This window comes from Crocodylus siamensis, chromosome 9 (assembly GCF_052110815.1).
Source record: "Crocodylus siamensis isolate JL-2025a chromosome 9, ASM5211081v1, whole genome shotgun sequence".
Lineage (NCBI taxonomy): Eukaryota > Metazoa > Chordata > Crocodylia > Crocodylidae > Crocodylus > Crocodylus siamensis.
The window spans coordinates 70,748,205-70,763,295 of record NC_143403.1 but is presented as its reverse complement, the minus strand read 5'-3'; the positions used below and the strand labels follow the sequence as shown (position 1 = coordinate 70,763,295).

Below are 15,091 nucleotides of genomic sequence, written 5' to 3'. Positions count from 1 at the left end.
GTTTAAAGCATAAAGAAGTTTGTAGCAGATAGCAGGCAAGAAGTTCATGGCATATAGCTGAGTAAGAAATGTATAGCACATTTTCAAGAAAAATTTCCATGGATCAACAACTTGCCTAAAATTATACATTTTCTTTAGTTGAAATCTGTAGATATAATCTAATATTCTGTGGCAAAGTATGTGCCTGACCAGCATCAGCAAAATGGAAGAGAACAGACATTTATAGGCTTCTTGGCTACACCCAATGTTACAAACTCTGTAACTTGGATGCCAAGTGTGGTATTTAGCATTGAGTGTAACACTTGGCCAAAAATATCAATCACTGTTAGATCTCCTCCCTCACGACCAGCCCTCTTTGCATGTGACATTGATACATGTATGTGTATTTTTATTCCATCTGATGAATAGGGCCTTAACCACGGTTAACAACATCAGCAAATTCATCTTCTCTTGTTCACAGATTAATGGTCTTGCCAATGTCTGAGAAAGAAGAACAGATTAGATGGAATACATGTGCATCCCAATCTGGCAATAATTGTGGATCCAGAAATTAGAATAATATTTGTTCAAAGTACGTGTCTGTGTCTGACTAATGCTTGCCGAGTGGAATTACTGGATAGCTGAAATTAGAGTACTATCAAAATTAACATGCAAGCAGATTTAATACAGGATCTGAATTTAATAAAAGGAAGATTTGCAAAACTTAAGTCATTTACCAAGAGCACACCTGTTCTGTGACGTTCTCACTCTACAGTTGACTTTGCTCTTTATTTTCTGTGTTGTACCTGATTGTGCTGCAGGATCGCAATGCTCATCTGGTCAAGGGACCTGTTATCTGTTTGGCAACGAACACCCGCTGTACAGTACATTTACAGTACCAAATAAATGTTCTCTCCTCCCATCTGTTTCTTACAGAAACTCAGTTCCATTATTTGGACAGCACAGGCCATATTTCTCTCTCTAGAGCCATCAACCTGGCATTTCTAAGGCAGAGTAAATAGATTTAAGAATTACAAAGAAAAAATATAACTTTGTATGATTTCAGATTACAAGAATAAAGATGAATATGAAGGAAGTAAAAAAAAAATCAAGCATTGCAAGTCTTACTACAAAGGATTTAGAAGGGTTAGGGTGAACATTGCAAAAGGAGCAGCCTCTGAACCAAATTTAGGGGTGACATCACTTGAATGGCACCTGCTTACATCAGCAGTTGGAGTTTGCCCTCTGTTTTCAATGCTCAGCCACATGCCGCACCCACACACTAAGATCATCTCATCTTGCTGTCACCAGATGCAGCACATTGCAGTCGTCATTATTCACACAATTGTAAGATTCTGTAGTCCTCCAACAGGCCTTGGCATGTCACAAATGCCAAGTCCTGGGTTGGCTGGTGAGGCAGTTTCAAACTTGTCCCAAGACTGTATTCTTCATCATGCTGAGAGTTGTAAGCTCCCTTTTTGTGTCCTGTTAATATTATACCCCACAGGCATCTGTCTTTCCCTCTAACACTCTGGAAATAACCATTGGCCAAAATTAGAAATGCAACTTCACAGAAAGCCCCAAGTTACCACGAGTGTTGAGTATTGTTACTGTTTTTTAATGCCTGCAAAAAAATATGAGTCTGGCTCTAAAACCTCTGACGAATATCATCAGAGAGGAAAAGCCTACCCTTCAAGGATTGTTCCAGACAGCCACCAAAAACTCTGCCAGCTTACCCTTTTAACATAATGGGAGGGCTGTTTGGTTCAGGGACTGGTAACTGGATGTAGAGTACTTCCTCATTAGGTCACCAAAACAAATTTAGTCCCAACTGACTGACACTTACTGGGGGAGCTTTGCGTATAGTCTGCGGGTTAGTAGTCTCAGTCCAGTTTTCAGTAAGCAGACGCCCTCATTTGAAGCAACACTTCAGCTGGCAGCCGTACTGCAGTAACAAAGCCTGAACTACCTTCTAACTTCATCCGGCAAAGCTTGCAAGGCAAACTTACCCGTTCCGTCCTTGTTCTGTGCAAAAGCGGATGCAATTCTCTAGGGCTGGCAGCCTGACACCTCTCATTAGTCCTTCTTCATCGTATCTCCCATCCAGCCTGTCTGTGGTCTGCTCCCAAGTACTGATATATTTTTATTTGAGTGATAAGTTGTAGTGCAGGTTACTCTATTCCCCTCTCTGACACAAGTCTTCTAAGAAATGAACTAATCCTGAAGTTTAGTTCTTCTCTCATAGCACCAGCCCTAATATTGTATATATTCATCTCCACTTCCCCAAGAACCCATGCCTGCAAACAATGTGTGACTATTCAGCAAATGGGAGAGCAGGTCCTGGGACATTTCCCTTTGGAAAGCTTGCACTTTTCTGCCATACGCATCCTCCTCAATTAGATTCTTACCCATAAAGCAGAAGGTAGAGATCTAAGTTGACATGGTACAATACCCGTGACTTTTACTGAAACGAGTGCCTGGTATTGCTACTAGCCGGGGCCTGCATTTCAAGCACTCCTCTCTGTGCGTCTAGGGAACCAACCGATCAGCACATCTGTAACATATTTAGATTTCTTTTCATAACATATTTCAAGGAAAGGAGCGCGACTGTCACCTGAGATCTGATTCACTGAGACGCATCTCGTTTCTTAGCAGACCAGAAAATAGGAGTTAGAAAGAGATTCGTCCTTTTTCTGACCCACCAGGGTAAAAACACATGAAAGGCCTTAAGCAGCCAGGAGCAGTGCAGCAGCCCAGCTCTCATCGAGGGCCTCCCCTCCGCCACGTGCCCCTGCCCAGCCCGGCCCCGCCCGCTGGGGCAGAGCCTCCTCCAGTGACGTCACCCCCGGCCAATCCGGGCGCGGCGGAGGCGAGGCCGAGGCGGCCCGCGACGGGCGGGTGCCGCGGCCAATCGGCGCGCGAGCGGGGATCCCCGGGGCCAATGGGAAGGCGAGGGGCGGGCAGGAAGCGCGGAGCCGGCCGGGGCGCGGTGTGAGGGCCGGAGGAGCCGGTGAGTAGGCGCGCGGCCTGCGGGGGGTGGGCTGCCCGTGGCCGGGGAGCTGTCGTCATGCCAATGACGAATGTAGATACCATAAATGTAGCATCAGACCGGCCCCACGCGCGCGATTTCCTCACGGGCCGCGCCATAAATGTAGACCGGTTGCGTGCGCGGGGTGAGACCGGCCTCATGGGCCGAGGCGCGGTCGCGGGATTCCCTGGGGAATCTCCCCCGGAGGCCAGCCCCGAGCGCGGATTGCGCCATAAACGGAGACGACCGCCCAGGTCCCGAGAGAGCCCCGGTGCTCGAAAGTGTGGGCTTGGAAAGGTGCGACGCCTCGAGTGGGTTTGTCTGGACGTGTCCTTTCTCGCTTTTTTTGCCTACAGAAAACACCAGCGGGTTTGCTTGTTTGTTTTCCCTCTCCCCCCTTGCAAAGCCCTCAAAGCCCCAGCTGCGCGGACCGCACGAGCAGTGTTCCCACGCCTTGTGGTGTGGCTGCTGTCCCGAAGGGTCAGGGGAGTCCTGGCCAGGTGGGGGGGGGGCAGGGCACCGGTCAGCACGACGCTCGCGGTTCCTGCGACGATAATGGTGCGGCTCCGGGGGAACCGTGAGCGGCAGATGAGCGATCGAGTTTGTCTTGGAAGCAGGAATGAAACTGAAAACGCTCTAACTTTCCACTCCCTTAGAAATCAGAGACGCCATGGATGTGAGTGTCGGGACAGAGCAGGAAACCCAGCTGTGCAGCAACTGGTGAGAAACAAAAGTTAAGCACTCGCTGCCACCAGCCAAGTGCGGGGTGTTGCAATCCCTCCACGCAGGCTCGAGGGACTTGCCTTGTTGGCACTGGGCGCTGGTTGCTTACCAGCTTTTTCCTAACTCTTGTGAAGGGAAACGAAACTTCCCTGTAAAATACTTGACTAAATGGGATGTCTTGTTCTTAGAAACACGTTTCTGCAACACACCGATAAAATGCTGTAGATCATGAAGTAGGAATGTAACTGGTTGGGTGTGATAACTTGCAGTCATAAATGGAGACCAATTAATGCTATGGGCTGATTTTGACAGATAAGATAACAGGAGAGCAGCATTTTCAAAGGTCTGCTCCAGCTGCTTTGGCAGGACATTTGGAGTGGCAGGGGGGATGAGGTCAGTTGTAATGTATCAGTGGAGGGTTAGTTATTTAACGATGATGAGTGCTTGCCCTTGGCTTAGGTCCAGAGGATATGCAGAGTGGGTGCTGCTGGTAGTCTCCCCTTCTCTGGTCCACCCTGAAAACAGGAAACAACCAGAATTTCAAAGTCTTACCCTTGTAGAGAGTAATCTTTAGAGCAGTAGGTATTTAAAACAGAATTGCAAGAAGCTGAAGCACACGTCGTATGTACACAGCATCACTTGGCTAGCTTCTCTGGTTGTTGGGTTCTTGGGAGCAGATGGAGGATGAGTATGAAGGGCTGCAGCTGTTTTTGGAGGCCTAGGTTTTTCATGTTGTGGCAGGCAAAAGCCTTTTATTAGCAATGAATAAGTTGCCCTTTTTGGGCTTATGAACTTGTTTCCCGTTAAGGGAAAAAGCTTGAATGTCTGGAGATGATGGTATTTCCTTGGGCAGAATCAGGGCTGAGTTTCAGGTGCTTTGCTTCTGGTTCTTTGTCAAACAAGTGGAGATGTATACATTTTAGTCGTAAGTCTGTGCATAGCTGAGGATGGAATACTTAGTTTTTCAGACTGAGTAAGTCGAAGATTTCTCCCTTCCAAACAGTCTGGCTATACGGCAACTTGCATTGAGAAGTAAAGCTTATTGGCATATTTAGGGTGAAACTTGTGTGTCACTGCCTAGCACCATAATTAAGTGTTACAGACATGCCCTAAAAGACTTATCACTTTTGCAGTGGCTTTCTGGTTCCAGACCTTTCTGATTCCTTAATTGTTCTGTTTGAATTTAATGATAAGTTCTGACGAGTAACATTTATGCATCTCTTACAGCAAAAAGGATGTTCCAGTGGCTAACTTCACCATCCATGAGATCCACTGCAGCAGAAACATTGAAGTGTGTGGCTTCTGCAAGGAGTCGGTCCCCAAATCTGAAATGAAAAACCATGTTGAATCTAAACACGTGAAGGTGATAAAATAGAAACAAACAATTATCCTGTATAGCATTTCCTCTTCATGCAGTGATTTAACAACTGCCTGTGCTTATCCTAGGTTACCTGTAAATGTAATATGAAGATTGAAAAAAGTGACCTAGAAGATCATGAGGTTGGTGCTTTTGTTTTTTTTGTTTTTATTTGTTTGCACTTGGCAATAAACTAGTGTGTTTCTAGTACCAGTGCTAGAGCCTTAATGTTGACCAGATCAGAATGGCTGAGCTTCCTGATCTTGCATCTGCTCTTTCCACTTAACATGTTTTCTAAAGTCATGCTATTCAGACACAGTGGGTGCATCTACATCTACACACACAATTAATGCAAAGGGATAAACTCTGGAGCTGCTTGAGCCAGGGTACACTGCTCCCAGGCACAGCATCTACACATGCACCCTGGACAGCAGCAATATGAGCCAGGGTGGAGCAGACCCAGGCTGACAGCAGGCTCAGGGGGTCAGCCCTGGGCACGAGCTGCCTAGCCACACAGCTCCACACTTTTGGCAGTCTTGCACCCAGTCAGCAGGAAGCCATTTATACCTGTAGTCACTGTCCACACGTGTGTTTCATTGCAATTCATTACTCTGCTGTAAGATAGTACTGTCCCCGACATGTCCCCCTTATACCAGCAAACGTGTAGATACCGAGGCTTTACTGTGGAGCCAATTAGTTTAGTCTGCATTAAAGTTGAAATCTATGAAACATAAAAATGGATGGGACCTCCTGGGTTATAGGGTACCATTTACAAGTGACTGAGTTCTATAGTAATTTGCTTTAGAGAGTTCTTTGTGATGGCTAATAAGACTTGTAATGAGGCATGGGGGATATCAGGGTAGCAAAGCAAAACACATTCCTTTTAGTTTGGCAGGTTTGAACACCTGATCCATTCAGAACTCTTTCAAGTTTTTGTAGACGTTTATGTTGAAATATGGTGTTGAATAAATGCATGCTTCTTTTCCCTTAAGGTATTTATACGTGAAAGATAAGGTACTCTGCACTGCGTGTGCTACCATAAAAGGCATGCCATGTATACATACCAAGGAGTGTGATTCCTGTATACATATATGAAGTCTTGCATAACTATTCTTTGCCAATAGCTGTTTGCATGAAGGTGGACTAAATCCCTTAGATTTGTTGTATAATAAATCACTTGGTAATAGCACAGTGAGCGAGCCACCTGCTTTACTTCTTGCAAGACTCTTATAACTATCAGACTGCACATATCAAGGGTTTTTCACATTTATCTTTTAGGCATCATCATGCCCTCTGCGTCCTGCAGTTTGCCAGTACTGTGACATAGAGCTCACATTCAACAAGCTTCAGGACCATGAGGAGTACTGTGGAACTAGGACCGAAACATGCAGTGGGTGTGGTCGCAACATCATGGTAAAAGATCTGAAGTTGCACGCTGAAGTTTGTGGGAAGGAGGCTAAACAAAAGCACGTTAACAAAGCGAGAGCGCTGTTCAGCTATGAGGATGAGGAAGCAGAGCCGTGCAGCTTTCAAAGCATCCAAAACATTCTGAGCCCAGACAACTACATCAGGACTCTGTGTGGGATTCCCAGACGGCTGCAAAGTCCGTTTTACGGCAGCTTTGGAAGAGATCAGCTATTTAAGGATATAAACATGAGAAACACGTCAGCAATGTGGAGAGATCAGAATCGAGGTAAACTTTGGATAAGGCAGCAAAAAGTTTGAATTCAGAATGGCCTCTCATTCAACACTCCTAACTCAATGGTGTGAAAACTCCATGCCTCTGTACTGGATACAAATATCAGATGGGGAGAAAACTTCTAATGTAATGTAGCCAGTGTTCGTTAAGGAATGCTGTTTTTACAGCTGCGGTTCTATGCCACAGTAAAACCTGTTAAGCAGATGATCACTGAAATATCCAAACAGATGTTCTGACAAACTATCCATTTTATTTAAAAATGGAATCGGGTGTCCATGTTTTTCGCACTTGGTCCTTTTTTAGATAACAGTCCATCTTCCCTGCTTGGCTTACATAAAAGGATTAGGGAAAATGATTCTGGTATTTCACATACCTGCTGCTAAGCAATGGCAACGTGTTTGGACATAGCTGAGATATAAAGGCCTCTACTCTTTCCACTTTAGCCCAAATTTCCTTCCTCGGTGTGTCTAGGGTCAAGTCTCTTACGATACGGTCTATCTCCAAGCAGTCTTTTGAACATATGCCCCACTTCATGTTCTAGGATACTGAAAGGACTTGCACTGCTGGACACCTGAATAATGGCCCTTGTAGAAAACTGGCCTTGGGTGTTTTTATAATTACTTATTTTTAATCCAAAAATGGTGTTTTCTGAAGGTAGGCTACTAGTAAGCCTAATACTGAACTGTTTGGAAGGGGTGGTTGTTGAATTACAAAATTTTCTCCCTATGGAAGTTACAAATTTTAAAAAAATCTGGGTGACATGGTCAGTTCAGAAATAATGGCAGTCTTTGTCCCAATGTGCCAGCTTGTGGGTGTTTTGCTTTTCTTAAGTTTCAGTCTTGTAGCATGCTGTCTTGCTTGGAACACTGTTGACTTTAGTGGCATGTCCCACATGAGTGAATATTGCATGCGCTGGGAATCTGAATGCTTCTTCCTGAGACACTAGCTTATTCATGCATTATCTTCAGTAGCCTTTCTTTGTGGGATTGGTGGGAAGGTGGTTGACAAAAAACATGAGACTGAGAAGATCCATACAGTACATAATTAGATGGGGCCATGCTGATCTCTTTTAACCTTTTGCATAACACAAATCAGAACTTTTCCCCAGTAATTCCCACAAAAGGCTAACGTTTAGGTGATGTAGACACCTGAGTTTGATTTTTTTTTTTTTTTTTTTTTTTTTTTTTTTAAGAATTTCAAGTGGTGGAAAATCCACTAATTGAGAGAGTCATCTTCAGCCTTTCCTATCCTTTCTTCTGCAACTTTTCCTTGAAACCAGAGTGCTTGTTTTATGTGGGGCTCAATTCTGCCTGTGAGAACTTTGTTTCTCTGTCAGTTAAACTGATAGTGGATTAAAACACTAACTGCTATGAATTCAGCATTCTAATACTTCTGATATTTCTCTATTTAAGTGGCTGAGCGGGAGCAGCTACAGAGGAATCAGAATACTGAGTCTTCGCTTCCTGAAGAGCAGAATTCCAATTTTGACTATATGCTAGCTCTTAGCTTGCAAAGTGAGAATAATTCCCACGACACTACTTCCACTGAAATCCACAGTGACTTCTGGAAGAACTACTCCAAAGGGGCCAAGCCACCTGAGCATCTTAACAGAATAAACAAGTCTGATACTTTCCTGCATGAACCTTTGGTGTCTAACATTACAAATCACCTAAAAAGCAAGTATAACCCCCACCCCTCCCAAGCTGTTGGGGAGCAGGGAGGCTCTTTGGACTAGATAGCATTCAGACTCCATCAGCTGCTTTGATGTTACTTCTTCATCAGAGAGACTTTCTGTGAAACTGGCCTATTCTTGAGGCTTTTCCTTCCTTCTTTCTAACATGTCTTGAGCTCTCCAAAATGTCTGATTATACTGGGTGCTAACAGAGCAATACCTCAGTTCTCAGCTCTAAGAAACTGATGGGAAAAGGGGGGATAAGAATTAAGAGTGAGACTTAACATGGATATCTGTCTGTCCAGGAGTCCCTTTTCATACAAAAACATTTTGGTAAGAGGATAGCTTACTAGAATCAGAAGGCAAAAGTGATGAGAGTTCAAAATAGTGCTCCAGCAGATCTAACTTGCTGTAATTCTTCCTTGGCTTAAAAAAACCCAAACAAACTTATTTCTGCTACAGTTGAGTGGTTGAGAGAGTAATCGTGGAATATAGTCGGAGAGAGAATATGGGAGAGTAAAAAAGTCTTTTGGCATTTCTAGAAGGAATGTTCGCCTTGTTCCCTGAACTACTTAGTTAATGTACTAATGGGCATTTTACTAGACCAAAGACCATGAGTTCTTTAGCCAAAATTTCTTTCCAAATTGTGGAATGCATGACCTTTTTTTTCTTCTTTCCCTGCTTGTAAAACTCCAGGGCAATATGAAGTGGGAATAACTATTCCCATGAGGCTTGCTGTAATTCCTCCTCTGGGGCACAGAACAGGATAAGTGTATAAATTAAAAATGATGACGGGTTAGTCTGCTTATGTTAGCTTTTTTTATGGTGGAGTGATCACCCTTTTTACTCACATTGCAGATGATGACGTGATCATGTTGCCCTGTGAGTTTTGTGAAGAGCTGTACCCTGAGGAAGATCTGATTCTCCATCAGGTTGGGTAACTTCTGTATTGTACTCAGTGCCTGCACTGGAGGGGATGGTAGTAGCATTTGTGCCTAAGTGAAACTCCTGGGTTTTTTTTCCCCCCTTTTTTGTTTTTGTTTTTTTTTTACATGGGGCTTTTGTGAAGTACTGGAATGCGTTTTCCTGTAACACTGAAGGCATACCACGTATGGAAATTTAGGACTAGAACTCGGTTAAGTCTAATAGGAATGTCTCAAATGCTAATTTAAAATTTTAATCAGTAAATTTCCATGCACTCTGCAGACATATACTGAAGCCTTGTTTACATATGACACTCATTTGCTTTTATTTTTATCCATGTCAGAATTAAACCACATCAATTGTAGAAAAAAATTATTTGCTAACAAGCTAAACTGAATTTTACAGTGGAGTAATAGATGGTTGCCTAATACAAGCTGTTGCTTTTGAATAGCTGAAGGGAAATAGTGTCTTTATGGTGGTCACTAAATGCTGTATTATTCCATGTTGGAAACAGAGAGTGAATGTGTGTTAAATATTGGGTGAGCTTTATGTTCTGCTTTAGCATGGTTTATAAAGCCTTTGTATAGCAAATATGTATTGCTAACTCTTCAGTGTTGCCCACCTTACAGACAGGCTGCAATCCTGCAAGTGCCTTGGCTTCATTCAGTAAAAGAAGCTTCTCTCCAACTCGACAAGAGTATGGTGGCTTGGTTAAAGATGACTTGGAACTGGACAGAACCAGCTTTGGTAGTTTGGGTTCCTCATATCCAGGGCAGCACGAAGGTGTGCAGACAGAAGGGAGCACCATTATTCCGTGTGAATTCTGTGGCATTGAGTTAGAAGAGGAGGTTCTCTTCCACCACCAGGTACAAAACTGTTCACGGATGGAATTTGAGTCGTGTCAGATCCAACTACTGGTAAATATTTTGATTGTGATAGTTCCCAGGGGTCCTCTTCTGAATCCATCCCATCTCAAAACTAGTTGCGATTGGCACCCTAAGATGATAAAGGATTCTGGAGCTCTGATTAAAGAAAGAACAAGCATAAGAATTTTTTTACAGCGTGAAGAGAGCACGTTCCTTGCATCCAAGCAGCTTCTGCAGCCACACTTCCACTCTTCCCCTGTAATGCTGTCTGCAGGGTGACCATCTTTTGATATACCTAAAAGAAGCCCCAGAGCCAGGATCTGAAAAATGTCAGAAGGCACTTGAGCCTACACCTCGGTGTACTTCGAAGAGCACTTGAAGATTATTTAGAAATTTGGTCCTCTTAGATATCTCTTCCAGGCTTGAGCTTCTGTACAGTGGGGGTAGCTGACAGTCGCTTCTAATGGGTCAAACAGCTGACAGTTGTCTTAATTGGGAAATGTAAGTTTTTCTGCCACCAGCGTGAGTTGTGGGTGGAAGATTAAGATTGGTTTTGCATAGCTGAAAACCCTTCCTGGCTAGTTTTCTCTCATGAAAAACTACTTGGTAAATGAAAGATTCTTAAATTGGTATGTAAACTGTTCTGCTCCAAAGAGTCTGCTAACCTTAGTTGGAAAGGCAGGCTGTATTGTATAAATGAGGGAGCGGGGAGGAAAGCTGAGCCAGGTTGCCCTAACTCTGGAAATCACTTTCCCTAGAAATGAATCCACTGCCATAAACAGTGTCCCTCTAGCAACACTTTAGATGAGACATTTGTGTTACTTAATGCTTTAGCCACAGAGCAAGGTGGTGGTCCATGCTGCAGAGGACTTTAGTTTTAAGATGGTCAGAAATAAGTATGGAGCAAAAATTGGGGTAGCCAGGTGTGAAAGCACTTGATGCATACAGGCACTGGGCAAGTAGGAAAGGCTCAGACCTAATGGGGAACCTGAGAGGTGTGAAATGAAGACAGACACAAGGTGCAACTGGGATGACTGGGAAGGGTGAGGGAATGAGACCAAGCCTGTATTCTAGGTGTAGCTGGAGCCCACACAGACCACAAGCGGCGAGACGGAAGAGCTGTCTCCAGTGGTGAAGTGTTAAATTACATTTAAATCTGCCTGTTGCTTCAGGACCAATGTGATCTGTATCCAGTCACTGCCAACCCCACACAAGGCCTGTCGCGGCACCCACTGCCTCCTAGAGAGAATCTGGAGAGGGAATCACCGGAGCTGGCTAGACGCATGCGGCATCAAGGTATTGGCAAAGTACAGACCTTTGCTTTGCAGAAATTAGTCACTCTGCTCCTACTTGTCTCCAAAATACAAATTTAATGCACCTTTTTTATGTTGGGTTTCCCATGGTGAACAGTGCCCATAACTCAATTTCAAAGGACTCCAGCCTCCATTATAGTGTGTATAAAATGTGTGTTAATCCCCAGCTTGTTCCAAATTGGCAAAGCTCTCTGTACACCTATAAAAAGAAATAAATTAAAAAATACTCTGGTACTGACTTAATCTTATCCCTGTTTCTCACCCTTACCTGGTTTTTCAAACTGGCAGGAGTAAGAAAATTATTGGCTTACGGGCTTCTCCATTTTTAGGGACCAAGCTCAGTATTGTCATGGTTCAGTTCCTGGTCTAGGAGACTCTCTCATCTCCTGTATCTTAAAATCTTGGCCATCACCTTAAAACCCAGCCTTGTTGTGGGAGGCAAAGCTTTGCACCATAAGTAGTTGCCAAGGTATCTTTACCTCTCGTTCTGGTGCGTGCCCTTTGTCTTGATTGCCTATTTTATTGCTGTGCCGAATGAATTTTGGTTACATCCTTTCTCCTCCAGGAGACGTTTCACCTTGTTATTTAGAAGACATCGGGCAGCCGAAGCTTACCAATGCTGTGCGAGGGGAGAGATCACTGAACAACCTGGCAGTTGCCCGGGACTTGCAGCTGACTTCTTCCAACACCGTGAAGATGAATAATGCTCTGTCTCCAAGAGTGAAGCCCAGCAACTTGGGTGGCGGTGAAGGAAGAATGAGGGGCAAAGGTGCAGATGAATCCACAGCTGCCCATGTTTCGGTTGTGCGACCCAGTCGGAACTTCCAACCGGAAAGCTACATGTCCAGTTTTTCAAGGGTGCCTCCAACTCTACCAAGGTAACTCGTCCGCATGGTGAAGTGGTGACAAGAACTCTTAGCTTGGCTTGGTTAATGGTGGGCAGATAACTGGTAGCATTGTGTGATCTGGCATTCGTGTTTAAGAATGAGGGACAGTCTGAGGCCTGTTTCTAGCAATGCAGGTATCCGCGTGTGAGTGGGCAGAAGGGCGTTTGGAGAGGGCTTAGTTCACACTGAGCATCTCCCCTCCTGTGTCTTTAGCCGATAGCTCCTCAATTTGATTTAGCTGCAGATAAATGAGTACAATGGGATGGACCCCAGGTTTGCTAAGGCACTCTTCAGCGGGGAAAGGGGATTTGTCTAGTCATGCAGTTAGCACCTGTGTCTTGAATGCTTCCTTCTCTCAAGGGAGTGAGTAACCATGGTGGAGTCTCCAACAAACTCTTTTCTCCCTCAGCCAGCTGTAGCTTTCACACATCCTTTGCTGGTTGGTTCAGCTTCCAGTCTACATAACCAACTTTTTTTGTTAGCTGAGTAGCTGAAGAGGGATTCATAGTCTAGATTTCACGTTCCAAAACTCAGCAATCTAGATACGGGAAGATGATGTGGTGTTGGGGATTTAGGAAGGAATCCTTCTCTCTTCAGAGGAACTGTGCCAGTGCCTCCTTAAACCAGCTCATACAACAGTGCTGAAATTGCAGATTTGCTTTATCTAACCAAGTCTTCTCTCCAGCAGTGTGAGGAATGAAGGAGGAAGGAGTCAGAGGATGCCCAATGTTCCTGGCCACTTCAGGAGCAGGAGCACAAAGGTAACCATCCAAGCCACTGTCCCACTATCTGACTATATACTTGCGTTTTAAACATGGCAAGCACAGGTATGCAGCATTTAGCGTGCAGAAAGTGGCTGTTGACTTGTCCCCAGCACTCTTCTGTACTCCTGGGGGCAAAATGGGATGTTGGAGTATGTCTGAGGGCATGAGGCAGCTGGTGTGAACATACTGCTGCTCTGGTGTTGACAGGAGCTAGGGTAGCTCTGACACCCTGTGGACGAGGGTGGGAGAGAACAAGTGCTTTGCCGTAGTGAATAGATGTGTCATACATGCTCCTTATCACTTCTTCCTGTCCACAGGTAAAACCCCAGACACCAGAGTCCAGCTACCCCGAGGAGGAATAATGGCCTCTTGTTGGGGGCACGCCTAGCACTTGTAGCACTCTCACTATGCACTAACGTACCTATTTATCCCAGTGTGAGGACTCGCTGCATTGCTGCATCAGTGGAAAACTTTGTATCCAATTTGAATCTTTATAGGCAGTGATCATTTTATAATTTTTTAAAGTTTGTGGAGTGGAATATATGGCCCCAGACCTGCTGTGTGGAGACAGGGGATCTAAGGTGGCTTGGGGCTTTTATTGCTGCTTTCTGTGGTCTAAACTGGCAATGTCTCAAGCCAGCTGAGACTTCCCTGGGAAGGGACTAACCTGTTATTGCAGCTGCTTGTCTGACGTAGCAAGTGGAGCCTTCTTTTTAATATGGTAGCCCTGGATTTAGTAGTTAGTGACAAGTAATGCATCGCTGCCTTCAAGGCAAAGTGATAATGACTAGCATTACAAACCCCAAACCTGTTAAACACCTGAGCTACTCCAGGGGAAGAGAACGCTGTAGTACATTTCAGCAGTTGGATGTTGTCTGACTTGGGGACACTACTTCTCTGTAAAGAGCAGTAGATCTCGGTGATTATTTTCACTAAGGTCTGGGATAGGGGTGAGCTTAGTGTCTTGGCTTTAAACCTATTCCCCCATCTGTTACAGGTGGTAGTTGGGAAATAATTCTGTATTGCATCTGACTGCAGTTAAGCCTCTTTTTCTCTAAGCTTTCTACCATCATCCTGTTGTTACCATCCTCTGATTCACTTAGGAAAAGCCATACCGGTTGTAATCATGGTGTGTTTGTGCCTGTGTCCCTATATATCTGTCTGATACCACAAGTGCCCAACATTCCTCGAGGCGTTTGCCAGCAGGATTGTGACCCTCCACAGAGGAGATCCAGGCCTAGTTTTCCATTCTCTTGGCTGCTTTTATTTTTGGCTATCTTGGAGCCTTTACTTTTTAAAAATTCCTTGTAATAAAATTTGTATCTGTTAATGACTTGTACTGGTTGCGTGGAATTGTTCCATTCCCCACGTTGAAAAGGGAAACCTCTGCCGCAGGGGGAGGCTGCTCTGTGTCAGGGAATAGCTCACACCCAATACACTCCCTGGACATCCTGGCTTCTCTTGTTCCAATTGTGCGCCATGTTTCTTCTGCCTGGGAAGTGAAAACTTGAAATCAGTGGGTGGCTGGCATCAAAGCCGCTTCCTTCTCCCAGGGCTGGTGAGGCGATTTAAAATCACACCCTCACTCTGCTCACATCCCCCTTTTCTAAAGTTTGCCAGAAATTCTTGAGCTGACATGGTGAGCAGTTCGGGGTGAAAGCCCAGAGCCAGGGAAGAAACTAAAGTGAGAAGAGGCGATACAGGGATAGTAGAAAGCTGGTTCTATTAAGCGTGGGGACAGCTTTGCCTCTCTTCTGCCTGGATCGTGGCCTGTGTGGTCGCCTGTGAACTTCCTTTTTGAGATTCAAGCCCTTTAGGATCAGAAACAACAGAAGCTTTGAACAATGTTGGTCATGACGGGAACAGTCCAGGTTCTCCT

General features: G+C 44.7%; 1 protein-coding gene across 4 annotated transcripts; it reads left to right on the top strand.

Annotated features, from left to right (window-relative positions):
• Nucleotides 1-2,905: 2,905 nt before the first annotated feature.
• On the top strand, nucleotides 2,906-14,547 carry TRAFD1 (TRAF-type zinc finger domain containing 1). 4 transcript variants are annotated; one of them, XM_090063992.1, is made up of 12 exons: nucleotides 2,906-2,989; nucleotides 3,664-3,727; nucleotides 4,958-5,093; nucleotides 5,177-5,230; nucleotides 6,366-6,780; nucleotides 8,199-8,462; nucleotides 9,317-9,390; nucleotides 10,012-10,248; nucleotides 11,421-11,544; nucleotides 12,127-12,439; nucleotides 13,137-13,209; nucleotides 13,530-14,547. In XM_090063992.1, the coding sequence occupies exons 2-12, from the start codon at nucleotides 3,678-3,680 to the stop codon at nucleotides 13,572-13,574; spliced, it is 1,785 nt and encodes a 594-aa protein (XP_089920118.1). In that variant the 5' UTR covers nucleotides 2,906-2,989; nucleotides 3,664-3,677; the 3' UTR covers nucleotides 13,575-14,547. The 4 variants fall into 4 exon arrangements, with proteins under 4 accessions (XP_089920118.1, XP_089920116.1, XP_089920119.1 ...); XM_090063990.1 differs by having other exon boundaries at nucleotides 13,134-13,209; XM_090063991.1 differs by lacking the exon at nucleotides 2,906-2,989 and adding an exon at nucleotides 3,012-3,304 and having other exon boundaries at nucleotides 13,134-13,209.
• Nucleotides 14,548-15,091: the final 544 nt, after the last annotated feature.